The sequence below is a fragment of the Agaricus bisporus genome, assembly GCF_000300575.1.
Source record: "Agaricus bisporus var. bisporus H97 unplaced genomic scaffold AGABI2scaffold_1, whole genome shotgun sequence".
Lineage (NCBI taxonomy): Eukaryota > Fungi > Basidiomycota > Agaricomycetes > Agaricales > Agaricaceae > Agaricus > Agaricus bisporus.
In genome coordinates, this window is record NW_006267344.1 from 1,153,132 (window position 1) to 1,179,299 (window position 26,168).

At 48.2% G+C, this 26,168-nt stretch overlaps 9 protein-coding genes across 9 annotated transcripts; 2 read left to right on the forward strand and 7 right to left on the reverse strand.

Moving 5' to 3' along the window:
* Nucleotides 1–123: 123 nt before the first annotated feature.
* Nucleotides 124–4,536, reverse strand: AGABI2DRAFT_213949 (hypothetical protein). The gene is made up of 12 exons (XM_006454115.1): nucleotides 4,277–4,536; nucleotides 4,028–4,214; nucleotides 3,588–3,805; nucleotides 3,243–3,537; nucleotides 2,685–3,188; nucleotides 1,690–2,629; nucleotides 1,386–1,621; nucleotides 1,042–1,329; nucleotides 931–981; nucleotides 716–877; nucleotides 485–660; nucleotides 124–426 (listed from the first exon to the last, which is right to left on the reverse strand). The coding sequence occupies exons 1-12, from the start codon at nucleotides 4,462–4,464 to the stop codon at nucleotides 225–227; spliced, it is 3,447 nt and encodes a 1,148-aa protein (XP_006454178.1). The 5' UTR covers nucleotides 4,465–4,536; the 3' UTR covers nucleotides 124–224.
* A 1,284-nt stretch (nucleotides 4,537–5,820) lies between these two features.
* AGABI2DRAFT_113934 (hypothetical protein) lies at nucleotides 5,821–6,654 on the reverse strand (the record flags this gene model as incomplete). Its single annotated transcript, XM_006454116.1, has 2 exons — nucleotides 5,821–6,525; nucleotides 6,583–6,654. The coding sequence occupies 2 exons, from the start codon at nucleotides 6,652–6,654 to the stop codon at nucleotides 5,821–5,823; spliced, it is 777 nt and encodes a 258-aa protein (XP_006454179.1).
* Nucleotides 6,655–8,025: 1,371 nt separating this feature from the next.
* AGABI2DRAFT_189474 (hypothetical protein) lies at nucleotides 8,026–10,032 on the forward strand. The gene is made up of 3 exons (XM_006454117.1): nucleotides 8,026–8,267; nucleotides 8,318–9,190; nucleotides 9,252–10,032. The coding sequence occupies exons 1-3, from the start codon at nucleotides 8,039–8,041 to the stop codon at nucleotides 9,803–9,805; spliced, it is 1,656 nt and encodes a 551-aa protein (XP_006454180.1). The 5' UTR covers nucleotides 8,026–8,038; the 3' UTR covers nucleotides 9,806–10,032.
* Nucleotides 10,033–14,092: 4,060 nt separating this feature from the next.
* Nucleotides 14,093–14,789, reverse strand: AGABI2DRAFT_132890 (hypothetical protein). Its single transcript, XM_006454118.1, has 6 exons — nucleotides 14,709–14,789; nucleotides 14,611–14,653; nucleotides 14,538–14,561; nucleotides 14,459–14,480; nucleotides 14,281–14,404; nucleotides 14,093–14,221 (listed from the first exon to the last, which is right to left on the reverse strand). The coding sequence occupies exons 1-6, from the start codon at nucleotides 14,709–14,711 to the stop codon at nucleotides 14,174–14,176; spliced, it is 264 nt and encodes an 87-aa protein (XP_006454181.1). The 5' UTR covers nucleotides 14,712–14,789; the 3' UTR covers nucleotides 14,093–14,173.
* A 50-nt stretch (nucleotides 14,790–14,839) lies between these two features.
* AGABI2DRAFT_54830 (hypothetical protein) lies at nucleotides 14,840–15,505 on the forward strand (the record flags this gene model as incomplete). Its single annotated transcript, XM_006454119.1, has 4 exons — nucleotides 14,840–15,026; nucleotides 15,075–15,130; nucleotides 15,184–15,238; nucleotides 15,288–15,505. Coding segments are annotated over 4 exons (516 nt in total), but the record flags the coding sequence as incomplete, so codon positions are not given.
* Nucleotides 15,506–15,692: 187 nt separating this feature from the next.
* Nucleotides 15,693–18,218, reverse strand: AGABI2DRAFT_197024 (hypothetical protein). Its single transcript, XM_006454120.1, has 13 exons — nucleotides 18,162–18,218; nucleotides 17,988–18,103; nucleotides 17,842–17,938; nucleotides 17,749–17,791; nucleotides 17,650–17,696; nucleotides 17,377–17,595; nucleotides 17,196–17,322; nucleotides 17,094–17,137; nucleotides 16,776–17,037; nucleotides 16,569–16,722; nucleotides 16,400–16,512; nucleotides 16,273–16,347; nucleotides 15,693–16,221 (listed from the first exon to the last, which is right to left on the reverse strand). Exons 1-13 carry the CDS (start codon nucleotides 18,177–18,179, stop codon nucleotides 15,941–15,943), a joined length of 1,596 nt encoding a protein of 531 aa, XP_006454183.1. The 5' UTR covers nucleotides 18,180–18,218; the 3' UTR covers nucleotides 15,693–15,940.
* Nucleotides 18,219–19,560: 1,342 nt separating this feature from the next.
* Nucleotides 19,561–21,509, reverse strand: AGABI2DRAFT_189477 (hypothetical protein; the record flags this gene model as incomplete). Its single annotated transcript, XM_006454121.1, has 2 exons — nucleotides 21,166–21,509; nucleotides 19,561–21,114 (listed from the first exon to the last, which is right to left on the reverse strand). A coding segment is annotated over exon 2 (1,317 nt), but the record flags the coding sequence as incomplete, so codon positions are not given.
* Nucleotides 21,510–22,170: 661 nt separating this feature from the next.
* On the reverse strand, nucleotides 22,171–22,988 carry AGABI2DRAFT_197030 (hypothetical protein). The gene is made up of 4 exons (XM_006454122.1): nucleotides 22,948–22,988; nucleotides 22,630–22,888; nucleotides 22,517–22,572; nucleotides 22,171–22,467 (listed from the first exon to the last, which is right to left on the reverse strand). The coding sequence occupies exons 2-4, from the start codon at nucleotides 22,738–22,740 to the stop codon at nucleotides 22,407–22,409; spliced, it is 228 nt and encodes a 75-aa protein (XP_006454185.1). The 5' UTR covers nucleotides 22,741–22,888; nucleotides 22,948–22,988; the 3' UTR covers nucleotides 22,171–22,406.
* A 484-nt stretch (nucleotides 22,989–23,472) lies between these two features.
* On the reverse strand, nucleotides 23,473–26,135 carry AGABI2DRAFT_147551 (hypothetical protein; the record flags this gene model as incomplete). Its single annotated transcript, XM_006454123.1, has 13 exons — nucleotides 23,473–23,585; nucleotides 23,647–23,741; nucleotides 23,835–24,259; nucleotides 24,311–24,477; nucleotides 24,532–24,606; nucleotides 24,656–24,746; nucleotides 24,794–25,029; nucleotides 25,077–25,230; nucleotides 25,314–25,418; nucleotides 25,469–25,677; nucleotides 25,733–25,844; nucleotides 25,898–25,978; nucleotides 26,031–26,135. The coding sequence occupies 13 exons, from the start codon at nucleotides 26,133–26,135 to the stop codon at nucleotides 23,473–23,475; spliced, it is 1,968 nt and encodes a 655-aa protein (XP_006454186.1).
* Between the last annotated feature and the right edge of the window lie 33 nt (nucleotides 26,136–26,168).

Genomic DNA, 26,168 nt, shown 5'->3' on the forward strand with positions numbered 1-26,168 from the left:
TGCACAGGGGACGGCGGGAGCGGTGGGGGAAGGGCGAGGAGGCCTTGCGATTGGCTTGGCCATGTGCGAGAGAGCTGCGGGACAAGCGCGAATGCCAAGCCAGAGGGGGACGCGTGACCAGTTCGCACGGGCACGGCGCTGGGGGCGGGGAGCAGAGTGGACAGCGGGCAAGAATGAGGCGTGTTGTTTGCCCTACATATGTAAGATAACAAACTCCGACCGTGCTAAGAATATCCACCCCTCACCCACCAACTCTTCCGCCGCTCCTCTTCCCGCACTCGCCCGCCCTCCTCGTCCTTCTCCACCCGCCACACCACCTCCTCGCCACCCGCCTCGTAGACCACCTTGTACGTCCGCACATCAACCCGGATCTTCATCGTGCTTTCCTTTTTCGCCTCCCGCTTTCCCTCCCCTGCCCGTCTGTTCCTAAAAATACATCAAGTCACCTGGTCTGGTCCTAATCGCGCGGAAAGAGTTCACTTACCTTCGCAGATACACCGCACTCTCTCCTCCCCTGCTCGCTGGCACCCATTCCGTCGGCGTCTTCAGCACATAGGTGTTCACATAGTCTCGCCATCGCTCTGACCGCGACGTCCTGTTCTCCGTGCTGGGGTCATCTGGCCCCAGAAGACTAATCCGCATGCTTTGCGTTTCTCGCACCTGCCCCAGATGCAAATCACTCATGCCCGTTGATCCATACCGATCGAGCACTTACCCATTGCAGTTTATACAGATGGTCATCTTGTCCTGCGTGTTGTTCCGCCTCTCGCCGGTACCTCACAATGTCCTGTCTGCTGACCGTGTCAGATGCCTGCGCTGCCTGGAGCAGCGACCACAGCTCCCGGCATTTGCTGTCGGACCAAATCGTTTGAACCTGCTCCTTCCATCAGCCACAAACGTGTCATTGCCACAAGCTTAATGCCTCCTGACCTGTTTTACGAGTGCCATCATCAGTTTGTCCAACGTGAATAGTAGATAGGCCTGAATATATTCGATATTTTTAGCTTCCACAAGCCAATCTCATTTTAGTTTGATGCCCACCTTGTTTCCGAAGAACCACCTCATATGTTCCTCGAATGTCGCCTGGTCCAGCTCGCTGTCAAACAGCTTGTCACATGCGTGAATCAGGTACATGTACACCACATTCGCCTTTTCGGTGGTGCAATCTTCCCCCAATATCTCCGTCGATTGAGAAAGTACAACGGCCGGTCCATTAGGATCGTCCAATCCCAACTCCACTGCCACACGGTTGGCAAGCAGCGAAGCATGTTTTTCCCTCGCCAGTTCCTGTCCGATCTCTTTGCACATCATGAATCTAGAATACAACATCTGTCCCTCCGTTAGCCTACATCTTAACTGAACAAAATCATAGACCACACACATACCTGTAATAGTCGCACCAGTGTGTAGAACGTCGTGTTCGTAAAAAACGGTCGTTCCAGCATCCCACCATTATTAACACCTTCCACTGTCGCTTTCGCCTCCTTAATCCAAACATCATAAACTCCACTCTCGAACCCATTCCGCAGGGGTGCCGGAGAGCGATCTGACATTGGTGTTGCTGCACGGGATCCAATCGTAGACCCAGATACTTTTCGATTCCCCTTCTCCCGTTCTCGTTCTCTTTCAATCTCCTTTTCTCGAGCCATTTTCAACAACTTCCGCCGCAATCGTTTGCTGGCACTCCACTAGTATGCATCGAATTTGAATGTGTGCTTCCAACCGATCGTCGGCCGCCACTTCGTTCAGCAGCTTCATGCATCACGTCATCCTCACTCCCTCCGTCAAAAGGCCCCCACGCAGCATTAAACTCTGCCGCGGGATACATACATAACAGAGGAATAAACGTCCGCAAGAATTTTTCCACGCTGCGCCGTTCCTGCAAGCTATAGTGCGCTTGCGAGTGGTCCAGAAAAGTACAAACCATCTTGAGTGCATCTATCATCACATTCATATCACCGAATGAATATTCCAGTTGATGCCCAACCGATCCATGAGCAAATGCTTTCTTTCCCTCTCGTTCCCATGTAGCGAGTTGCAGGGCTTTAATAGACTCGATGTCCGCCACAAAATGTTTCGCCGTAATGTTCTTTTTGTCGTTCTGCTTGAACGTAATTCCCTGATGGTCGAGTGACTTGTAAAAGTTCTTCGAGTCCACTTCCCTCCAAGTACGCGAGAATTCACGTTGCAACCTTCGCCACTCCTCATCCTTCGCTTTCAGCCGCGCAAGAACCACCGGTACAGCTACTGCAGGGCATTCCTGTAGGTTTTGCCATATTTCATTGACATTCTCCTTCCCATATATCCGTTTGATCGTCCTCTGGTAAATGGCTTTACAAGTCCCTCCAAGATCAGGCTTGAGCTTGAAATTAACGCGCTCCTCGTTGCTCATCTCCTCTATCCGGATATATACGGGCTCGAGCACTGCAATCGTTTTTGCAAGTCCCTCAATGACGACATGATACTCGTGTCTTTCTTCTTCGCTCTTGTGCAGGGCCTCTTCAAACGAGTTCTTCTTGTGAGTCATGAATCCAGCTTCTTCTGAAGCCCATGTCGGATGAGAGACCCATTCATCATTGAGAACAGAACGGCAAAGCTGATCGCGGCCAGAGCATGCAAGCCGAATCTCCTGGACATGTTTTCAGCAAGACAATTTCGGATTCCAATAACCTGGTACTACGCACACTATCAGGGAGCCTTCTATAGCTCGGCCCTTCACCATCATCCACCGGCAGTGCAAGCAACGCCTCTGGAGGACCTGTCCGAATGCTACCTGGAGGGCCTCCTTCAACATTCTCCACCTTGTCATCCCAACCTACCAGACCCTTGAATTCCGTCATCAGCTCGCCCTCTCCCAAGAACACCTTTGTTCGCTCCACGAGGGTCTTGAGGTCGATGATTTCCTTAGAAAATAGACTTAGGAGCTTCAAAAATTCTTCATATACCTCCCGGTTTTCGAGTGACTTCTTCGCGCGATCAAAAAACAGCAGTTTATCAGCTGAGGTCGTCCCATTTGGACTGCGCACTTGCGTGGAAGACGGAACATGCGGATGGAGGGACATCGTGAGCGACTGGGCCCCAGAGTGATAGATAGGAGCAGGGGGAGGTTGGGGGGACTGAGGTACCAAATAGGGAGAATAAGATGGAGAGCCTGGGTCGGCGGTGTGATGAGTTTTAGCTTTCTTCGCCTATGTAAACACATTTCAGCATCGACAAAAATAAACAAAAATTACACAACGCACCCTCGGGGGAAGAGGCTTGCCCTGAGGAACTGGCGTCGGTTCTCTCTCCATGCCACGTTTTTTCCGCCTAGTCGATTGAGCTTTTTTCCCTGGTACTACTGCAGGACTTGACGAAATGTTGTCAGAGCCAATCCAAGGAGAGTTTGCATTACCACTTGGTTGAGGTAAGATGACAATTCCATTCGGCGGACCGCCTACTTCTCCCAAAAAAACCTTAAACTCAGCCAAGAGTTCGGGTGCGTCCTTGAATAAGTGTTGGACTTGAAGAGACACTTGAGCCTGCAGAGCCGGTGTCCTATAACAATTGTCGTAAGGCAATATTGGAAAAGAAGAAGACTGACGCACGTATCCTTTTTGTAGGTTTGCAGAACATCTAAAAATTGTTTGTAGGTCTCCGGATCGTCGCTATATCGCAATTTGATTTTGTTCAAGTACTGTATGGCATTATTGAATTGGCCGTTGCCATCTTTGTCCACTTGAGCAGCAGAATTCGCGGCGGGCGGCGCTTGGCGGCCGTGCAAGTTGCCAAGGAACGATGCAGCAGCAGCCACTTGATTACTCGGCTGCGAAGGCTGGCCAGGTTGAAATGCAGGAGGGAGTGCATTAAGGTCGAATGGAACTTGACCGTGAGGAGTTATGTGGTACGCCGCCGGGGTATGCGAGCGGGAGCCAGGAATATTGGCCGTGGGCGCAGGTGGAGGAGCAGAAGGAGGGTAAAGAAGAGGGTTTCCGTGGCCCGGAGGAGGAAGAGCTTGGGGATCTCTTGGCGGGCGAGGTGAAATGACGGTGCCATTTGTGGACTTTGTCGTGGTTCCTTGCGGCGTGGTCACGGTGATAGTGTTGGGGTCAGAGGGATCGGCGGAGACTTCAATACGATAACCAACGGGGAGAAAAGTGTTGAAGCCTTGGATGAGGTAAGGATTTCCATTGAACAGCTTCGAAACGCGGTCAATGACGCCAGGAGTGTCGATGCTAGTGAGGGAAGAGAGAGAGGTTGAAGGAAAGTGGAAGGACAAATCAATTGAAATGCTCACTTCTGACTCTTAAAATCCTTCATTATATCGAGAAATTGATTGTAGACTTCTGGTCTCTCGGCAAACTGGATCTTGACTGCGTCCAGATAGCTAAGCGCGTCAGTGACGTTGAGCGGCCGGCCCGCCTCCGAGGACAGTGGGTCTGACTGAGGGAGTGGGGAACCAGGTTTGGAGGTATGGGACTTCATGTCGACCAGAAGGACGGGGTCGAGAGGAAGGACAGAGAGGGCCTGGGGGATGGAGAAGGGAAGCGGAGTTGGGGTCGGGTGGAATAGAGCAAGTGAAGCGCCGGCGTGTGTTCCCAAGGGGAAAATAGATTTGTCCTCCCCGCTTGGCTTGTTCTCTTCCTCCCGCGCGCTGGCTCCAGGAAGCCGTTCGGAGCCTCTTGGGGGTTGCTCAGCCATGCTCGATGAGGCCTGCAACGTCGTCAAAGGTCAGTTTTGAATTTCACCCTCCGGTCCGCAAGACAATGCCGGTGTTTCGTTTAAATGCCGTGGGAACTGTGCTATGTATAACATGCTGATAAGATAAGATCTAAACTCCTAATTACTATGTGATGGAAAAATAGTCCGATACAGTACAAGTGCTGTTGTCGCTCGAAATGTGGAATGCAGATGGCCTCACGTGCTTTTCTACGGCATCGACCCTGCTTGCCTTACGTGTCCGGCAAAGCCTTTCAAAATTTCGCAGAATTTAAGAGAGGGTACACGCAGTCGGGAGACATGGAGTCTTGTCCCGACTTTAGGCTGTTCAACCGGTGTGGGCGCCCGTCTGGCGGGAATACCGGGAAGATCAAGCGTAATCCTGTAGTATAAGAGTTAACAAATGCAGATGGAGGGCAGGCGATGTTGCAGACACACATGATAAAATGATCTTGTTCCAGGTAGGGGGTGGACGACATGGATGAAGGAATGTATGTGATTCGATGAGCGTCGTCTCCCCGCAATATGGATGAAAGAATATAAGTTTTTGATGAGCGTCGCCTCCCCGCAATATAATATACGTGGGCAATTGTGTTTCATCGTTAACTCCTAACTTGGATAATTATACTTCCACTGCCTCATCTACCCTAAATCTCCCTAAATACAATCTATCCCGAAACCCATGGTCGTGATCAAATAAATATACGCATAAAGACTGTGACGTTATGCAGCAAGACAGTCAAGGAAAAAATCGAACAAGCTACTTCGGTGCCGCCGTACAAGCCGTGTCAAGTATCCAAGTCCTCTCCTCAGAATCCAGCCTATTAAATGGGCATTATCTCGATAAAATAGAGCCACCGACGCGAAAGAAATATTCAAAAGCGAGTTTAACTCCGCGGTTGGCCCGACGGATGTTCCGTGTTTTCAGGAAGGAGGGTCCTACTACGTTTCACTTTCTTTTCCAATTTCAAATGATTAGGGCGAATAGGAGGCACAGTCAAAGGAATACAATCATGTTCGTCGAACGGCTGCGTCCGTAACGTTTGAGATCGCTTTTTGAACAACGTTCGGAAACGTGGAAAAGAGTCTTGAGGGAGGGGCTAGACTCCCGCTTCAGTTGCATTACTTTGGAAATAATGGGTGGGCGGGCAGCTTACGTTGACGAGTAACGGGATCAGCAGATTTCTCCTGTTGTGCGACCTTCCGACCGCCTTTGCCAGACGAACCGAAAAAGGGAATTTTCTGTTTTTGTTTTATTTCAAACAACTGAGGTGTTGATGCAGAGCGATAGATTCTCGATTTGTCTTTCCCAGAAGGTTCAAGCTTCGATACACCAGACACAGCTCCGACAAATGAATCCTTAGAAGACGATGAATGAGGAGGTAGAGCTTGGTGGCTGATAGTTGCACTACGGCGTTTTGACCTCTGTTTTTTTCCGAAACCACCACCGGTTCGGGGATACAGAGTAATAGTAGGCGCCTTGATGCTGATGTTATCAATGCGGTCAACGTGATCGATTGTAATGACAGGGGCGACCAAACCGAGTGAGTTTTCAGCACGGAGAGAATCCAGTGAAGCTGTTCGTTGGAGCTGCACGTCATTTGGTACCCACTTTCCGCTAGTGGCAGCCAGCGAGTCGGAATCGTGTCTTTGAAAAGTCCCTGAGGGCCGCGAAGACCACTTCTTAGGACGACGACCGTGTCGAAGTTCTAGTCCCTGCATCGAGAGAGTCGCATCTGATCCGGTGGAAGGCTTTAGAGCCGCGAGCCCAATAAAATCAAAGAATAGGGGCCCCAATGTTGCTCCAAGAACGCAAGTAAAGACACTCTAGTAGGAGTAGTAAATAAGATTCTTTTCAAGGAGCGCGAGAGATGGGAGACATACCAGGCCATAGCCAACGATCCCATAGAGAAATCCAGCAGTTCGGATTGCATAGACACGTATCCGTAGACTCATGACTACCGAAGCGAGAGTGAACAAACCAGGAAGGGGCGAAGGAAAGAGGAGGATAGTGGCTAGCAGTAGTACGCGTTCCACGAATAGACTGCTGCGTAGCTAAGATTAAGCACGAGGGGCTGGACTCATGTATATCAGTGGTGGTCTTCAAAGGCAGCACTTAACCAAAAGTTGTAGACGTGGTTGGATGGGGGTGCTGGATTCGATTGGACGACTAGTTGTACGTACCCAAGTCAGGGTCAAACATAGCGTTTAATATATTGATCGAAATGGCCGCTGGTCTGCAACACAATCTAACACAATTGAGACGAGAAAGGCAATGCCAAGTTGGTCCCATCCAGCGGCGTTGGAAATAATTCTGAGATTGGAGTTACAAAAAGTCACCTTGATCGGACTGACTACCCCTACACAGACCGCCTATAGGGAAGAACTGGGATGTAATGGAACATCTCAACCTAATTGCTAGACACTTAATAGGGTTAACATCCATAAGTGATAGAAAGCGATAGAGAGAGAATGATCACAAGTCATCTACTCTGGAGAATCGAAGGAATTTCCGCCACATCACTGTGTCAGAGCAGTGCGCATGTCTACTAATATTGAATTTTAAATGTGAGAGTCCTCCAGCACGAACCGGATGAGCATTGGACACATAAATTAAAGGAAAAAACCCATCTGCAAGTTCAATACCCGCTTCAGCTTAAACTGCATCCATCCAAAAAAAACAACAGAAGGTTCAACAGAAATGCCATCGAGAAGTCTTAGAAAAAAGGACTGAAAAAGAAAGACAGAGACATTGCTACGATTAAAATACTGCGTTTTGGTGGGTAGTTGACCGCAACATTGTCGGAGTCCCACACACCCATGGATAGGAGTGCGTAAAAGCATTTACCCAAGGGCGAGAGTAGATCTTTTTTCTACAAAGCGTAGAAGCGTGGGATACTAGCCGACCGGCCTCACATGCCAGTGTGCGTGCAACATGTCGAGCGAGTCTCTTAGTCGTCAAAGGTCTACTAGGCTCCATTAACGAAAAGAAAAGAAAGTAGCCTGCAATTGGAAAGAGGGAGAGCCTGGATCAGATTGATCTAGCCGTGCAACTCCACTCCCGGCGCGTAGGAATGGCAACGCCAGGGTAGTCTACTAGTTGGGCAAGATTGAGACCTCCTACACTGTTCAGCGTACAAATTGGATCAGTGAGACATCCGCAGTGACATAGGATGTGCTCGCCGTTCGATCTATATTATGAGATGAAGGAGCAAGCGAGGAAAGGAATCAATTCACCGGAAGAAGCACAGCAGAGGCAGTGCCTGCCAGAAGATGTAGTGCACCACCCATTACCCACAGTCTCTCATTTAGCTTTCTCCCCCATCCCAGCAGTATCAGCATGGGTCTCATTCGCCCTGCAACGCCTGGCTTCTTGGTCACTCTTGCTGCCACTATCCTTCTTGCCATTGTCTCATTCTGCGTACCCTATTTCAAATCAGTTTATTTTCTTAGAGCGGATATCAGCGCCGCCAATGTCGAGGGTTCGATAACCTTTGGCACTCTTGGTTACTGCTTGGAGCTTTCGAACGGGACAAGCTGCTCGAAGCCTTCAATTGGGTACGAACTAGGTATGCCTTACTCACTCCCAATCTTTCGCCGTCAACTAACCCAATTCGAGATATCAATGGTCTAGTAGGTAACCATTTCAACATCCAAATCCCTCAGGTCGCTGTCAAGTGGTTAACCTACGCGCTTTTCCTCCATGTTATTGGCCTCATCATTGCTGCCATCTCAACCATTTTCGGTCTCCTTGCCCATGTCCGTGAAATGTCGATGGCCTGCTGCAGTACATGTATCTCCGGCTTCGCTGCTGTCGTCACCCTCGTCGCCTTCATCTTCGATATTGTCCTATTCTTTATTGCCAAAGCCCGTATCAACGCCGTCGGGAGTGCTTCCATTGGAAATGCCATTTGGTTGACTCTAGCGGCATGGTTGCTGCTCTTCTTCAGCGGTTGTTTCTTTGCAGTCGGGCGCTGCTGTATTACCAAGCGCGGACCAAGATCAAAATGGAGTAAGAAGGACGACAAAGAATTGGATGTCCCGGATTCAGCATATGCCGAACGTATGAGGATGGAGGCTATTAATGCCGAGGCAGGTCGAAAGGCTAGGCAAGCTAGTAATGCAGGAGGAGGTCTTCCCGCTTTTTATGAGACCGTACCCTTAACAGGTCGCGTTGAGGGCGACTCCATCTATACTGATAAAGACGACACTGTCGGCCATACTCCTGGTGGCTATTCGCCTGCTCCTCAAGGAACCCGTGCCGTGGACGAGTATTATACTCCAACCTCAACGTATCCTCCCGCAGCCCGACGTCCTGAGAGACAAGCCAGTAGCTACTCTCACGCAACTTCGACGTACGCGCAAAGTCCTCCGAATGTTGCCACTACATCACCTCCCCTTCCAATCAACAGCCAGTACCCACCCAATACTTCCTATGACCCGTACCCTAACTCCGGCCCCCTCTATGGACATGCAGCTGGCGGCTCATCTTGTAAGCTACATTAGATTGTTTTTTCTTCGCAGTGTCTTATTAATCCCTCCTTTTTTACTAGATCATACGGCGGCATCTCATGATCGACAAGCATCTACTTATCCTCAGCATGATCGACAACCCTCGGCTTATCCTCAACACGATCTGTACAACAATCACGGGTCACAATCACAGCCTCAGGCTACGCACTATGCCCAACCATCGTTCAATCCAGATACATATAATACTACCAGCATCCTTGGTAGTTCCCCGAGCCCACCTGTACCCGCTGGTGCAACTAATCCTTATATCTCTACCCCCAATCCATACACCTCGTACACCACACAGTCGCCACCTCCACGACAATACACCTCACAGCACCAGTATCCTCTAAGTGGCGATGGTCATAGTAACAATAGTGCTCTTCCCCTACCAGCACAAACTAACCCGTCTTACATGTATACTGGGGCGGCCTCATCCAGGGGCTATACGGCCCCCGTCAATACTGGTTACGAGGCATCATCAAGAGCACCAGCACCAGCAGTTGCTGATGGATCGCATTCGAATTTTAATGATGCACCTCCTGAATATGATGCAGGAACCTCTGGTGCAACAGGGCATTGGGGCAAGTCGTGATCATCGATCACTGACTCGCAAACTTGTTTCTTGTATGGAGTCTCGCTTTCCAACGCACGGTACCAGGTTTATACCACAGATTAATGAAAATCAGCCTGTTATATGGACTACTTATTTATTAGTATCCAAAACGAGTTCTGTACGCCTCATGTTGCAAATATGTATTGCTTTGAATTATCGTGACATTAATTCCAATATATCTTTTTTACGGCTCGAGTCCTCTCCAATGACTCCGGAATCATTTAGTCACAACCACATAAAGGAATCCATGAACAGAATCGACAGCTGCTATTCCTGCGGTCTCAAAAAACGAGAATTGCTCAGTGCTGTAGCAAAGGGAAGGGCATCTTACGCACCGATCACGTCAACTTGAACGTAGAAACGGACATACCTGAGGTATGTAAACCGGGTTGTCAACCTATGCGCTCTTGGATATTTTTACAAGCCTGGGAACACCGTGATCACCAAGGTCATCTTTGTTGAAATGACTTGAAACTTGATGTCGTTGTCAATTTATAAATCTTTGATAGATTTCTGGCCCTATTTTGGTTCAGAACAGTTATATATACCTATAGGAAGCCTGGAAACGCGCAGAACAAACATACGTGGAGTTTGCATCGAACACGGCACGGACGCTAGTATTCGAAGGGAGGCCTTCTTCTCCGGCAATGCAACAGAAGATGTCATGGATGACATGATATTATTCAGTTGGCTGGCCAGGGTATGCTGCCCATGTGTTCCGGAACAAGAGGTTGAACTTCGTATGTTCAGCGCATAATGTATTTCGTCGCACAGGCGGCATCCCAGATTCAAATACGCATCGAAATGAATCACACTGATATCGATTTATGATAGACTCTATGTAAAAGGATTGAAATTCTGGTAAAGCTCAGTGAGTGGTCCAATCTCATTAGCTCACTGGATAAGTCGGTGTACAGTTCAGATTACGATTGCAGTGTGATTTCCAGTGACCGAGACAGCCTTACATTAACTGTGGGTTTTACAATTCTCGCAATTTAAAACATCCTCGATGATTCAATTCATCTTTTGGCCATATTGCGGGGTACCCGGGAACACTGTATTATCTTCGGCAACTACAGGCGTTCTCGCCAGTAGCGATGAATACTCAACCTCCAGCCAATGATCGACAGGTAGCGCAATTTTGACGGCTGAATTCAAAATTGCCACCACTACGACTCGGAGAGGGCAAGAAGCTGACTGAACACCCAATCACCACAATCAACGCCAATATGGCCGCGGCAGATTGAAGGACACTAGTTGTGAATTTCTTGCATCACTGTTTCCGTAAGACTCACAGGGCAGTGTAGGACTCGGAGTGAATTTTACTTCACGCGTGTTCATAATATTTATATCCATTTACGCATACACTGCTCCATACAAAAGGGTAGAGAAGGCGAATGTATCAATCATGTTGGTTGAGGGGAAAAATTGCGGGGTGCGTGCATTAGTAGTTCGCGGTCCTATCTTGGTGTCATTCGATCCGAGCCGGAATTCAATCCAGACGTTTATGTGCTGGGGCCTAGTCGAAAACATGCACTTTGAAGGGTCTAGTACACCGTACAAATGAAAACACTATGAAAACAAGACGTATTTATACAACTAGGGATGAGGGTGATACTGTAGTGGTAGGAGCGTCTCTCCGAATGTCGGAAATGAAGAATACATAGCGCACTATGATACACAGAGTCCAAATGACCACATGTACAACAGTTATAAATTGACTATCCATGATCAGTGACTGGAGAATGAGCTAGAAGGAAGGCTGGCAAAAGAAGTCATCCCAGTTTTTGTTGCATGATATACACGAATGGTTCGAATTTGGACAGGTTTTTCATAATTTTCAAGGAAGGATTGGAGGTCTCGATTGTGCATACTGATGATAGATGGTGATGCAAAGCTGTCAGGGTCATACTCCGCGTTCATAGGCCAATGGAACCTTTGACGTCGGAAGCTACGTAAATCAACACGTTTCAGTCACAGTACGAGCAGTATTATCAGAGACTGCACCTCTCGTATGTCCAGAGTGCATCATTCCACTCAGAGTCGGCCACTATTATCTTTCCATCATCGTCGGTGCATGAATGAATGTGATCAGCGAGAGCGGTTCGCCACCCCAGGAGTGTATGCATCCATTTGCAAGCATGAAATTCGGTCTCGACAGAAGTGAGGGGAATGAATGTTGAGGGGGAGACGATGATCCCAGGGGATTGACAGATTTCATCAACGACTGAATCAGCGTATGAATTACGGTTGTCAGGCACTAGTTGTTTCATTGATGTGGTCACCGCAACAAGGTCCGAGTAAGATATACCTAGGCGGTCTGCAGCTTTTGCGCTGTACAGCGACGAAGGAGAGGACTGAGTGGGGCTGTGTTCACGGCTTGCAGGTGAATGCCGACAATCTTTTCCCTCGGTAGAACCGCTTGAACCTTGATCGGAGCAGTCATCGAACCTCAAACTTGTGAGTGTATCGATCCGATGCGGCGGAGCCGAAGACAAAGGAGCAAGCTGAATGTCAAACGTTTGCGTGTTGCAGACGTTTTGAGAGCCGAAAGTAAACCCCAGCAGATCAGAAATGAAAGCGTGGGGAGAGGGATGAACGAAATTTTTCAGCAGCATACCAACAAAGGTATCCTCCACATCATGAGAAATTTGGCAAGCGGAGAGCCACTGTTTACGGTAATCTTCCGAGCGCCGCTGAGAAACTTTTGCTGTTTGCAACAAGGAGTCGAATCCATTTCCATTCTTCACAGGTTTGATATAGGTACTGTTTGCTTCGTGTCCGTCGAATATTGGAGTACCAGAATTGGACTTTACTCGACAACGGGAAGCGTTGTGCCGGAGTGACTTCGAGCCAACCAGTGGAGGAGGGGTAGGGGGAGATACTTCGGGCAAGGGGCCGTAAGGGAAAAAAAGTTGGTCATCAATCACTTCTATCTGGCCTCCGACAGTCAAGACGCGCCGGGCTTCGGAAATCACGAAGCTCCATTTTTCGTGCGGAATGGCGAGACCCAAATCTGCTAGACGAACGAAATCGAAACTTTGGTCTGGAAATGGTAAGGAGTTACTGACACTGGAACTGGTTGATAAGTTGGGACCTCTGTTGGAAAGGGACAATACATACAAGTTTCCTTGAACCAAGCGAATATTTGGTCGTTCCCGCACTTCTGGTAGCATAACATCGACCAAATCAAAGCCAGCGAATTTTGCGTAGGGCCAGTGGTATGAAGCATCCAATAACCAATAACCTTGTCCGCAGCCCAGGTCTAGCACGTTGCTTGGTTGTTTGTCCATCGAAGTACTGAAAGTCGGGGCTGACGAAGCTAGACGACGCAGCAATGAATTTGTGTACATTTCACTGAGAGAATCTTCATCATTAAAACCAATTAGTCCAAAGTATTGACCCTCACTTTTCAACCATAATCCGGTCATAAGATTGCATATAAACACTGTCGCCTGAATAAAGATCCTGCCGCACCTTCTCCTTCACCAAGACATCTTCAGAGCAGCAGATATTACCATCATCGTAAAATCGTTTTGGGACAATATTTGCTACATGCTCGAAAGGCTCAATCGACACCTCCTGTATGAGTCCGCTCCGAGGGGGCACAGACCATTCTCTTTCTTTAGCCACGCAAGAAGGTACCACGCCTGGGCCTCTTTCCTTGTCCTTCTTTTCCTTGTCTCTCAACGACTTATGAACCACATCTAACAACGAACGGTCCGAAATAGCCATAAATAACGACACTGAATCTCTTCGAGATGATTTGGCGGATTGTGACTTATCGTCAGCTTCTTCCAACAGCAATTGTGACACGGGGCGATAGTGGCCGGTCGGACGCCCTTTTGGCCGGGGTACAGTCGAGCTTTCGTGTCCTGAACGAGCAAGGAATGGAAAAAGGGACTTATGTGGAGCCCGGCGGGAACTCGTGGTAGTCATTACGTCGCAGACCAAGAGAGCCAAAACTGGCTGACGGTATGAGCGTGGCTGGAGGTTATAGGCTGCTTGAATAGTGAGGAAGAGAGGATAGATGAAAGCTGGGTTAAAGACGTGGATCCAACACCGGGTTACGTGGAAGGATAAAGCCAGTGCCAAGCCTCCATCATTATGACTCTTAATTAAGAGATGTGATAAAAATCTCATCCATGAGGGACACACTTACTCGGCCGAGTAGTGGAACAAGGTGAAGTCGCCTAGTCTTTTCCACTTTGTTGACAACGAAGAACACTAGGAACAATCTTGAGAATTTGTACAAAGAACGATTACCGACCAAAGACCTCGGTTGGATTCAAGGGTAGCATAAGTAATTAATTATCGGCAAAAGGCGCAGTGTCAAAATAGTGTGTTTCAATCGTCGTCTTTGCGCGGTGGGGGTCCACATGGTTGGAGCATTCGCTGCGGAAATGTACGTGAGGGTTAGATCACTACATGAAACATGGTCACCATCAACACACCTCTGTCATTTCGAATTTGACTCTTCCAATTGCTTCTCCGTCCGCAATAGCGAGGTAGGAAGCCAGTGCAGGGTGGCTCACGATTGACGCTAGTGTATCGCGGTGCTGGTGAGTGACCCAGTCACTGAAATGGAAAGGTAGTGGAGGTTTTCCGAAATATGGTAGAACGAAGGCTCACTATTTCGCAATATCCGCATGCCCTGAAAATAAAGTTCAGACTCGGGTAAAAGGTCGTACACATGAGATGGTAAACCTACCAGTCCCAGTGTACCGAGCGTGTACTGAGAAATGAGATATGAGACCGGCCAGACAAGCACTGGGGAGACGTACGATGCTCCAGCTGGGTATTGGCGGTGTAGCGAAGTTCCGAAGACTGAGGAGAAGTGTATATACATTAGATAGCAAAGTGAGTTGGGACAATGTCATACCATCGAAGGGAGTATCTAAGCGCTTATTCAAGCGGTGAAAGGTGAACGTCTGAACGGTGAACACTGAAAGAGAAGCTGTCCCCACACGTGATTATAAATCCACTTTCAACCGTTACCCGTTACTGTTTAGTATGGCTGGCGAAACCAGCAAACTGAAAACGAGACTCGCCAGTCTGAACGCTTCGCTCGACGAGCTAGAATCTTTACTTGAACCTCTGCTGACCCAATCACTACCAGAAACCCTTCTAAACCTTGATCCCGTGCAACAGGCCAAATATCAAACAGTCTTACCATACGTCACATACGACCTCATTTTTAGTGAGTATCGCCTTGGGAGTATAACTTCTTCGATTGAATTTTTTTCAGTATATTTGAAAACAAAAGGCCTTGATCCCAAGACGCATGGCGTAGTAGAGGAACTCGTAGGTTTTTTTTGGTTCAACATAAGCATAACGAGACTCAATAATCTTCACAGGATAGAGTTCGTCAGTACTTCCAAAAAATTGATCAAGCAGAAAATCCTCCGATAAGTATGTGCCGTTTTGTTGTTCGCTTGCGTAGCTCATGCCGTTCTACTAGGGCGCAGCGAAGTGGATAAAGACGCTGCAGGTCGCTTCATCAAGCATGCGATTACACAAGCTAAAGCAAAAGTAGCGACATCCTCCCAACCAGAGCTGCCAACACAATCCACCTCTGTCCCTTTGAAAGTCACGACAAAAATGGTTGCCAGGGCTCAATACGAGCGCGCCCTCGAAAAAGAACATGACATTGAGGAGGATATACTCGATGTATATGACGAAGCAGATTCAGGTTCAAGTGATGACTCCTACCCAGCAAGTGAGGTTGAAAAATCCGCGGAGGAGACTGATCAGGTAGCTACCAAATCTTTGAAGCGCCATGAGCGCCCCGGGGCGGATCCGTTTGCGGGTGAGTGCTGGCCTTCGCTTCATGACCATATTTTGACGCCTTGCATTCGGAATATGAAGCAGAGAGTACTATCATGGGGGAATCAAATAAAAGGCGGAAACAAAAGGCTGCAAAAGCTACAACGCAGTCAGCTCTTCTATCCTTTCCTTCTACGGGTAAATTATATAACCATAACTTCAGGACTACATGACGGTGCAGCAAATCCCATATTAACAACGGCTTCGAATTAGAGGAAAAAAGAAAAAGAACAAAAAGAAACAAGTCTACGTTATACAGGGCTTACTATCGAGTATACTAGTAGATCATCACGTCGATGCCACTTCGACAAGGCCGAGTGCACCAACTTGTATATGTGCTACGTACCCGCCTACGTCGCCCACCTGGAGATTATCTGGCCCCTGATACATCTGGTTGACTGGCTTCCGGGCATTCAAGCGATGTAACACTATTCTAGCTTCATCGTCACCTTGAGACTCTATGTTGATCTCCTCATTCGTTAAGATGGGGCTGTTTGCTGCAAGTAGCTCCGGCCGTAGGCGAGCACCAACTGCCTCAATCATCTCTGGATCTGTCGGCGCAAAAATATCTAATGATCATCTTAGGCAGTGGTCTCATAGCTGGCGATACAAATATCTACCTTTGCAGAAGTCGATTGTCCTTTCAAGCTCATTTTCTGATAAATTTTTCCCGACGTCTGAGTTCCCCTGGATGACTACTAGTGGTCAGCCTTCTCAAGGAACCTTTGAATAGGAATGGGTGCCTACCAGGCCGGAAGATGTCGAAAACCCGATCAAAATTATCTTCGTCGACATCTGACAGTACTGCCACTGACTGGTTTCGAATCTGTTTGTACGCACTCATAACGACCAGCAAAAATCTAGACAACCATGTCATCGAAGGCTGCTTTGACACAATTGTTCATCAAGAAATTACCTCGTGTACGCCGTCGCAACTTTAACATCGTGGAATTTCCAAGCCACTTCCTCCGCGCACTGTTTCTTGATTGATGCTGCGATTGATGCTGCTGCGGTTAGGCCTCCAAGGAGGGCGAGATGAACACCACTGGAAAAAAATGGATCGATGAAAGCTGCTCCGCAGTCAGGCCTTTTTGTCTTGCCGCATTGGATTTAGGGAACCTACCAGAGGCGTCGCCGATAATTCTATAATGGTCCCCAGCGTACTTGTCCGCCGCATAGCTATAGTCTGCGGCGCTCCGAATAACATAATGCTCGCCATCCTCTTTGAGCGTTGCTTCTTCCAGAAAGGCTTTCAACCCGGGCACCAACTGGATCTGGTCAAGGTAATGATCTCTCAGTGTGTAATTGCCGTCGGATGTTGCCTTCCTCCCTTCCGCTTTCTTCTGCGCACTGATAGAACTATCCATTACGATTCCGACCGAAACCTTACGGTACTTCTATCAGACTATGCTCTTCTAGTGTAGTGTTGAAGGGTACTCACCGTACCATTATGTAAAGGTATGAACCATGCCCAGCCACTTTCGTCTGCCATTTTTTATTTGAACGCTCAATGTATTAGATCCGGATCAAGGAGAAGTCTCACCTGTCAAAGATTCGAACCATGGCGCGTTGTGACGAGAACTATTAGGCATGTATTGCTTTTGGCCAGTCCAATATCCCCAACATGCGAGGTTGTGCAAGCTCTGATTCATTTTGCGGTTTTTCAGGTACTACATCGACGCGTCTAATCATATCTTTGAGTCGTTTCCGTGTAAATGACATACCTTGGTGGAGACTATCCCATTCCTACCAGAGGCATCCACTAGGTAATCAAAATGGACTACACCAACCTCGCCGTTCTTCCGTGTATAGGTTGCTGAAGTAGGACGCATCTCTGCTCCGTTGGTTTCGAATTCGATATCAGTGATCTTTGTTTCCTCAAAAACTCGAGCCCCCGACTCCTCGGCGTGGCGTAGAAGCATGTTGTCGAATTCTGAGCGAATCTAGGGACGAGCTCAAGTACAAGAATGGGTCAAAGATTTGGCCGAAGCACTCACAACGTTACAACTCGCATTTCGGACATCGCCTCGTGTAAAATCAGTATCTAAGCGGTTTGTTTCAGGTCGTGCTGCTTTTCGTAACTATCAATGACTTACAGCCTTCTTTCTTATGTTGGTTAAACTTTACAGCTGCTCCAAGCTATGGCAGTGTAAGTTTGTTGGTGATTGATCGAGGGGTATCGGACATACTTTCGTCGTGAATCCATGGTCTCGGAGTTTTTCTTCAGCACCAATAAATCGCATAAACGAATTCAAGGACGGAAGCATACTCTCGCCAATATGATACCTCCGCGGCTTCAGGAACATAGGGGCTAGTAGAGAGGAGAATATCTTACCGAGGAAATTTGGCTGCCTCAATGACGATGGTGTCGATGTTCTCTCGGGCCAAAGCTGAAGCCGCGTAAGCACCAGCAGGTCCACCGCCAATAACAAGGACAGTGGTGCGGGATGGCTAACGAAATGTCATCATCTATCGGTCGCCTGTAACCACACAAAACGACAGGGCTTACTAGTTGTGCGTTTGGCATTCTTGCTATTCAATTTCTGAAAACTAATGGGAGGGGTGCGGACTGGGGCTTGCAGAATTTTCACCTTCCTGTCTTGCTTAAATAGTTATGAGGGTGCCTTGATTTTCCGCAAGTCAAGGCATCGGAACGGCAACATGAGAAGCCAATCCCACGCCTATGACAATTTCACGTATCGAGTGCATTCAAATTGTCTATAAACGACAGGTATTTCAGCTTTGTTTCTAGTGCCAAACCAGAAACCTAACGCGTTCTTCATTGGTCCTTTCTGCTCCTGACAGATTGCTGTCCTGATGAAGATCGCACCAGTCGCACTTTGCGTAGCTGATCACAGAACAAGCCCGTGAAATCAGTTGCTCGGTGACAGCCCCTGATTAGAAGCATTATTAGCTGGGCGCTTCTCACATTAGCCTCCTTTTCCTCTCCACCATCTGTCCTACATATCCACTTTCTTGTGTGTTACGCAGTCGACACACCAACTTTTTCGGATCCATACCAATCCACGAAATTTGCAGTTAGTCCATAATTGCAAGGCTTCTGTCCGTCATCGGGATTGCCACATTCGGAATCTACGCTAGGTCTACTTACATCCCATATGGTGCCAGTGGTTGAGTTAGCCCACTTTGGTGTACCTATAGGCTTCTTCTACCTTGAAGAAGTAATCACCACCTTGTGTTGTGTATACGTCACTGCGCATGTGAAGCATCAGTCTAAAGCTACAAGTAAGATGCCCCGCCAATTGTTTCAATGCACCAAAGTATATTTTTGTTTCGATCATGGCTCACCAAATAAACTAGTGTTGACATATAGTGCGCGCTAAGGAATGCAAGGGGAATAGCTGCATTCCAAGAGGCGATTTGCTGTGTTTAGTATGATTAGTACTACACTACTTAGTTAAGTTTTTATCAAAGCCCTCCAGAAAAAGACTGGCCTGAACTTGCAATAAGCCCATAACAAGCTAGCCGTAAGCATGATAGGCGTCAAAATGAAGCCCGCTGACAGCAACAACCGATCCTAGACTCGGACGTCTGATTCATGCTGATTCAGTATGAGTACCACATCATGTCCATATTACCTGCTTTGGGCTGCGATAAAAGATGATGACCTGGCCCGACGGTTTCATCACAGCTCTCCAAAACGATATACAATGACAATCAACTTGCTGTCAGCAACACACTATACAATAAGATGGGTTTACAAGAGGTTACAAGGTGTAAGCAAAAACATAAAAATACAGAGGAATATTTTTATACGTAATGGCAAAAATAGTACAATCCGTGAAAGCAAATAGAAAGGACAAACGTTACATTATGATACATCCATCATTACCCAAGTCGGGCATGATGGCGGGAGAATTCCTTCCGCTAGGAGACCTACCGTTGATAGGTGACCACCATCTCGCCCGACCACCTGTTCTTTCGGACCCGTTCGCAATATCGCTGTCAAAAACATCATCTGGAAAGTCAGGGCTGATATTCCCTGCCCTTCTCGAACTGGTCCTTCTTCTCTTCTCCCTTGCCGACCGGACTGCATCGACAGATAGCCAAGAGTAGAAAGTCTTCACAATGACTTTCTCCGGATCACATTCATCATATCCAACCTTGAGATCCTCCTCGCACATCTCATCCTTTCCGTCCACATATCCAAGCCGTCGCGCCCAAAACGCCCTCACACCCAGTCTCGGTCTGAGAACACCCTCAGAACCCAGCTCCTTCACCACTCCCTCGACCACACCCCGACAATCAATTGCTACCACTTTGGCATCGGACGCTCTTCGTTGCCGACAGAGGTGAACAAACTTCTTGAGAGTGCTTCCGCTCAACTTCGTATCATCGGCCTCTAGCACACGAAGCTTGGGACACGCATATATGAGGGCAAGTAGAGCTTCGTCGGTAAGATTGCCTGCATGTGAAACGACGAGCCACTCGAGTGCATGTCCAGGCTGCGCCGAGTCTTCCTCTCGATCAGAAGGCTCAATAGGAGGAGTGATAGCTGACAGAACAGAGTCTGTCAGGTCTATAGCATCTTCCAAGTCAAGACGGCGTATGTCTGGAGTGGTGTTCAGTAATCGGATCAGTCCATCGTCCTTCAAACCCGCGCCCACACCCGCCATCTCAAGATATTCTAAACGGGGCACAGCATATGCAAGGTTCGAACATGCCATATCGGTCAACATAATGCAACAGGACAGAGAGATGTGACGCAGATTTGTTACACGTCGCAAGTGATAACCGTTGTTGGAATATTCCCGGCCTATCTGGAATGTATTCAATCGGATAACTTTCGAATCCGGGCGTGCGTAATCGAATGCATCATCCACCGCGACGAACGCCTCCAATGCTGAATCGTGCAACTGACGAGCGTGACTGAGGTCTAAAATCTCTAAGCGGGGTGCAGCTTTTCCGAGTAGTCGCATGGTAGCGTCATCGATGTCCTTCAGCCCTGATACCCTCAGTTCCTTCAGGCATGAAGAATCTCGAAGCTTAAGAAGAGAGTCGAGGAGGCAGCGTAGACCTTTAGCGTCCATGTTGCTGCATCGATCTAAATTTAGTCGTTCAAGTTGGGTACAAAAGGTCCCGAGCACTTCGCAAGTTGTATTGTTTACCGCAGTCAATCCTTTGAGACATAGTTTTCGAAGAAATACGCAATGGGTCAAGAGGTCGTGCAGTGAAGGTGTGGTCAGATTGGAGCAGCCTTGCATATTTATAGCCGTCAGAAGAGTAAAAGAGATATCTTTGGGGCAAAGATGTTTGGAGATGCTGGAAAGTGTGGTAGCCTTAAGATTACAGTGGCCAACAAAGTCAAGCCTTCGAACGAAAGGGCCGGTGAAGCGTGTGAGACGCAAGATAACAGAATTAGGGAGACCGGGAAAAGAGTGCAAGTCTAGGTTCGACCAAAGCTGACCGTCGTATACGAGGGACTGCCATGAACGCGAGACCTATATATCTATGTGAACGACGCCGGATGCGTTGGGCTGTGCACGACTTACTATAGCCAGTTTAAATAACTCGCGGAAGCCTCGGTCTCTACCGATGATCCTATGTCTCGACGAAACGGCCTTGCTGATGGTCCACCGCCCTTCGGCAACACTGTTTACATGATCATCCTCGAAGAGCTGTATGAAACATTGGAGGATGTGTATTTGGAGCTCTTTGGGCAAGATCTGTTCAAAGTAGCTGCGGCGGCGAAGTAAGGGAAGTGGTCTAAATATATCTGTCTGTGCGATAGGCACGACATCTAAGGCGGAGAAAGGAGCGGGGGACGACTTTGAGCGGCCTTTGGTCTTGAACGAGAAACGTGATGCTTTGATGATGAGATCGCTCTCCGTGCCGGCTCTCGGGCGGACGAAAGGGGGCGGAACAATGACGTCGGGATCATAGTGCAGAGGTGCTGCGTACCACGGCGCTACGGACGGGTCGAGGGGAGAAGACACTCTTGTTGGAGAAACAGTGTCCACTGCACTGAGCGATCTCGTCTCTGAAGTTGTGCCGCAACCCAAGGCGGCAATACTGCGCTTTCCCAACAGGAGTTTCCGGGCCAGATTGCTTTGCCTGGTGTTTGAAGTGCAGGGCTTGACTCGAATCTTGGGCATGGTTAGAGAGGGAGGGGATATATCAGATATATTCGATAGAGATTGGCATCGCGAGACGGTATGTCTGGTGAGATCATCTGCCGGTTGCGATGGGCGACCGGGGGGTGGGACCAGAGTTGTGTCTTGGGTGTTGGATGATAATGAGCCTGAGACGGAGCCATAGGACGAGGAGCCGACGGAAAAGGAAGACCAAGCGGCAAGATCGCAGTCGAGGTCGACGTCGGGGAAGTCGAGGGGGGGCAGGGCTGGGGGGTCGTCGTCGGTCTGCTTGCCCTTGGAGGACGGGTGCATCGAGGGAGGCAGGGTGTGGAGGAGAACTGCTGCTAATTAAGACACAGAAAGTGACGCAATTGATGTGGCAGGCAAGACCCGGCCAGGCGATCTCGCCACTCCGTCCGCTGCAGCCATAACCGAGTTCCTTCGCTCGAATAATACGTAATATATATACCAATAAATCACACTAGAACAGAAGAACTGCACAACTACGGACAAGCACCTAAGGTATGTCAAACGAATGGAATAATCAGTCATCGCCTCCCCTAGAACAAGAAAGGAGAGGTCGTCTGCAAGAAGCAAAGAACGGAAAGGGAACGCGAAACAAAGGATAGAGCATATATCACTCTATGATGCAATCACTCTCAGGCTACCTTCTTCGGATTCTCTGGCGCGTGCTTCCAGTTTGCCGTCGCCAGCTTGAACCTGCCATTGTGTCAGTCTGTTCCTGTCCCAGAGCCAGACAGCAGCTCACCTTTCTTTGTGTTGGAGGTCAGGCTCGTCCTCTTTGAGGCGTTGCATTTCGGTTTGCTATAATAATATCGCACTTCAGCATCGCGCTTGTCAGAGCCGGTCCTCTCGACGCACCATAAATTTGTTGAAAGGCGTCAGCTTTTTCCTACCACCACCGCCGGTAGATTTAGCTAGATAAGACACCGCGATAAGCCTCCAACACAGCACCCCGACGCGCCAACACATAAGACATACTTTTCTTCGCCGGCTTTTGGGTCGCAGCTTTAGTAGTAGTGGTAGGCGCCATTGTGGGTATAGATATCGCGCGTGTGGTCGAGGAGCGAATCAACAGGGGAAAAACGCGCTTTTCGACGCGTAGTTTATGGCTAGGGGACTAGGATGTGGGGTGTTAGCGACGTGGTGTGAAAAAAAGAGAAGAAAACGGAGACGCACGGGGCGGGGTAGTCGAAGGGACGGAGGGAGGAAAAGAAGGGGCTGGAGAAAAGAGATGCATTTTGGGTGAGCGAGACGGAACTTATACCTACGAAGGGTCATTCAAATGACAGGGCTTCGATCGCACTCCGCGAGACCCCTGTCACCCTGCTCCCCACACTCACCTCCCGTATCCCTGGGTTCTCAAGCACGCGCTTCATTCCCTCTATTTCACCCCGCACTCACACTCTCTATCCCTTATTCAATTCCCCACGCTCAATACTCTTTCCTCGCGACGGCCACTGCCGCCATCGTACCTCATCCACCTTCGCAAATCCCACAGTGCTCGAGGTCCCATCCCGTCACACAAAGCAAACAAACGCGTCGCGTAGCTCCAACTCAATTTTGCTTTTCCGATTTTGATATGCACAAATAGACGGCTTGAACGAATCGATGTCATGTGTTCTCTGCATGCAAAGTTCTGCATGTGGCAATCCCTGAGTCCCTAATATCCTTTGCGTAACCCCCATGTCATCCTAGATAGCACTATTGTATACCAGCGCTCGTCTTGGTCCCTGTCTTCTTCCCAACGCCAGATATCCCCTCAATGATACTAGCACCGCTCACCATACCAGTCGTCGCAATCAAAAACTTACGTCCTGACAAAGGCAGCGGATCACTCAGTTTCCCGGTCTGTGATTTGCATCAAGTAAATCGTACCTGTACTTTGCCTTGCTACCCAGCGCAACGCTGCAATCTCCGTATAGGTACAACCACCAAGGAAGAACACAACCGTGGTAGAGGTACGTTCAATGCTGTCAGCTATTTTTTTTTATTGTTTGAGTTCAAATATAGCCGCGCGTGAAAGAAGCTCACTGTTCGTAGCCGATAACCCGCTAGAAGCCGACTCGGAAAAGTTTGTTACTATGTCTATTGTTTCTCCCGGAATTGCATCGACAACGTCTTCAAAACCTTTCCAGCCCAGGATAGGATGTGCGCGCACTTTACTGGACGCCCTCGCGGTCATCGTTGGATTTTCAGACCCGGCCTTTTCTCTTTCCGCCGGGTTGCTCAAAACACCACCCTTTTGAGCGACACACTGAACAAGTCGAATAGAAATTGGTGCAAAACCCGAATACACGTAACTGATGTCATTTTCAACCTCTTCCAATGCTTCGAGATTGTCATCAATCAGAAGGCGAAGCGACTTTCGAAGGGTCGAATATGGATATTTGTTGATCGTTGCACTGGGCGGCAGTGGCGTTGGTAGCAGAAGAGACAGCGGTGGGGATGCCAAGGACAACAGGAGAGGCAGATATTCATAGCCATAAGCCTGGAGGTAATGTGAGAAATGTGTCATCAAAAAAGGGTAACCTCTCCCAACCTGCAGGATTTCCCGCTTCAAATTTTCTAGAACTTTGATTTTTACTCCTCCAGTTACAATGCATGCCAGACACAAGAGACGTAGAACTATGTGAAGTTCTGCACCTCGGGCAATCATGTCTTCGATGGCGCTTATCTGGTTATTGACCTCATACGAAGCGAGAAGATCTTAAAAGCTCACGGTCAGTCGATGAAGATGTGAATTATTTCAGTTATACTTGCTTTGCTGAATTTCCAAAGACTTGTTGAACAGCTCCGTCCTGGTAGAAGGGACCAGCAATTCAGACAGCCCTGTGTCTACTCAAATGTCAGTTGAAGTTTTGCTGACCCACCGTTAAAAGCATACGCAATTTGAGAGCCTGATGTTCTGTTCGCAAGCCACTGAGTTTCCCGACGAAATCTCGCAGCTGCGCCGGCGTCTTTGACTCCAAATTGGTCTAACACCAAATCAGATCAAGATATTTAGGCTTTAATTCCATCATACCTTGTAATTCTGATCCAAAGTATGCGCAACTTTATTTAACTTCCTCCCCACATTGGAGAAGTTCAGATCCCTAATTTCGGCATACAAAGGATCCGTGGTCGTAGTGAAATGATGCTTCTTTTTGTTTTCTTTCTTGACGGTGATAGATGCTGCCGGTGTTTGCGATGTAGATGCCGCACCGGTAGTACTCTGAGGATTCGGAGGTGCCAAAAGCGAAACAGGCAGTTCTACGTGTGCTGCAAATGTCATGAAAATAATAACAGATTTTTTAGTTATGACTTACAATTCTTGATTCCGATAAGTTCGTCAATAAGTCCTTCGTATGTCAATTGTGTCAAGAAAGGAGTGATCATATCCACCCGTCGATCAAGGATAAGGAGTGAATCAATTGTTGGTGAAGTTAGTGATTGCGAGGGTGCAAGTGATTTCGAACCAGTCTTCACCAGAAGCGCAGCTAGTTTCTAAATTAAAACATTTAATTAGCAAGAATGATACGTTTGCAATAGCCCGTCCGACCGACCCCGGCATAGTCACCTTTCCCGATGATACGAGGAAATGTTCCGAATCGGTTTTGCAGTGCGATAAGTGCTTGTGCTGAATCAAAGATAACTGTTTCGTCGCCATCCTGTAGCCCTATAAGCGGACAACCTTGGGCCATTAGTAGACATAACTCACCACCCACAACTCTCTGAATGCGTCTTCTCTTTCCAGTGAAATTACATCATCGGCAATGGGAATAAATTGAAGATTGTATGTCGACAAAGTCACTTCGCCTAATACACCTTCCTCTTCAAGAATGCGCGACACCAAAGTCGAAAATCTGGGGACGAGAAGAACAGTATAATTATGTTTTTGAGATTCACGTGCATGTTGTTTGATTTGGTCTTCCAGAATATTAATGCATTGTTATCCTCGAACGTATAGATGAAAGAAACGCACCAGCAATTATCTTGACATGTTTAATTGACGGTCGAGTGAGATAGATGATGTTGGTAGTCGTCGCATTCAGTGGACCGGCCTCCAGCCAAAACATCTTATCGACACCATGTTGCTGAGCAAGAAGTTCAGGTACAGACAGATAGGTATAGAACCAGCAATGACGACCTTCAGCAGTGAAACTTCCGTAATGAGACCCAAAGGCCCTGCTAGTGAAGCATCAAGGACGAGCGTCTTTGCACCATTCACCTATGATGAAGTCAGTACGTTCTTACAATTACTCATTTTGAGGCGGACGAACCGAATTCAACGCATCTACTAGAGACTTCTTCGCTACGTCACGGAGTACACTCACTTCCAGTGCATCGGTCGAGTCTGAATCATTTGCAAGATCTCTATGCGCCATAATGGGTCTGAGAGCAATTTGGTCAAGACAATA

Coding starts and splice junctions, on each gene's coding strand:
- AGABI2DRAFT_213949 (XM_006454115.1), bottom strand. CDS start 4,464: ATGAAGTCCCATACCTCCAAACCTGGTTCCCCACTCCCTCAGTCAGAC. Junction 3,806..4,027: donor CAAAGTCCACAAATGGCACC/GTCATTTCACCT, acceptor CAGCCTTCGCAG/CCGAGTAATCAAGTGGCTGC. Junction 982..1,041: donor GGTGGTTCTTCGGAAACAAG/GTGGGCATCAAA, acceptor GAATATATTCAG/GCCTATCTACTATTCACGTT.
- AGABI2DRAFT_189474 (XM_006454117.1), top strand. CDS start 8,039: ATGGGTCTCATTCGCCCTGCAACGCCTGGCTTCTTGGTCACTCTTGCT. Junction 8,268..8,317: donor TTCAATTGGGTACGAACTAG/GTATGCCTTACT, acceptor ACCCAATTCGAG/ATATCAATGGTCTAGTAGGT. Junction 9,191..9,251: donor TGCAGCTGGCGGCTCATCTT/GTAAGCTACATT, acceptor CTTTTTTACTAG/ATCATACGGCGGCATCTCAT.
- AGABI2DRAFT_132890 (XM_006454118.1), bottom strand. Junction 14,405..14,458: donor CATGCGGATATTGCGAAATA/GTGAGCCTTCGT, acceptor TTTCCATTTCAG/TGACTGGGTCACTCACCAGC. Junction 14,222..14,280: donor TCAAATTCGAAATGACAGAG/GTGTGTTGATGG, acceptor ACATTTCCGCAG/CGAATGCTCCAACCATGTGG.
- AGABI2DRAFT_197024 (XM_006454120.1), bottom strand. Junction 17,697..17,748: donor CCAACATAAGAAAGAAGGCT/GTAAGTCATTGA, acceptor CAAACCGCTTAG/ATACTGATTTTACACGAGGC. Junction 17,323..17,376: donor ATGGGATAGTCTCCACCAAG/GTATGTCATTTA, acceptor GCGTCGATGTAG/TACCTGAAAAACCGCAAAAT.
- AGABI2DRAFT_197030 (XM_006454122.1), bottom strand. CDS start 22,740: ATGTGTTGGCGCGTCGGGGTGCTGTGTTGGAGGCTTATCGCGGTGTCT. Junction 22,573..22,629: donor CGCCTTTCAACAAATTTATG/GTGCGTCGAGAG, acceptor ATATTATTATAG/CAAACCGAAATGCAACGCCT. Junction 22,468..22,516: donor GACCTCCAACACAAAGAAAG/GTGAGCTGCTGT, acceptor ACACAATGGCAG/GTTCAAGCTGGCGACGGCAA.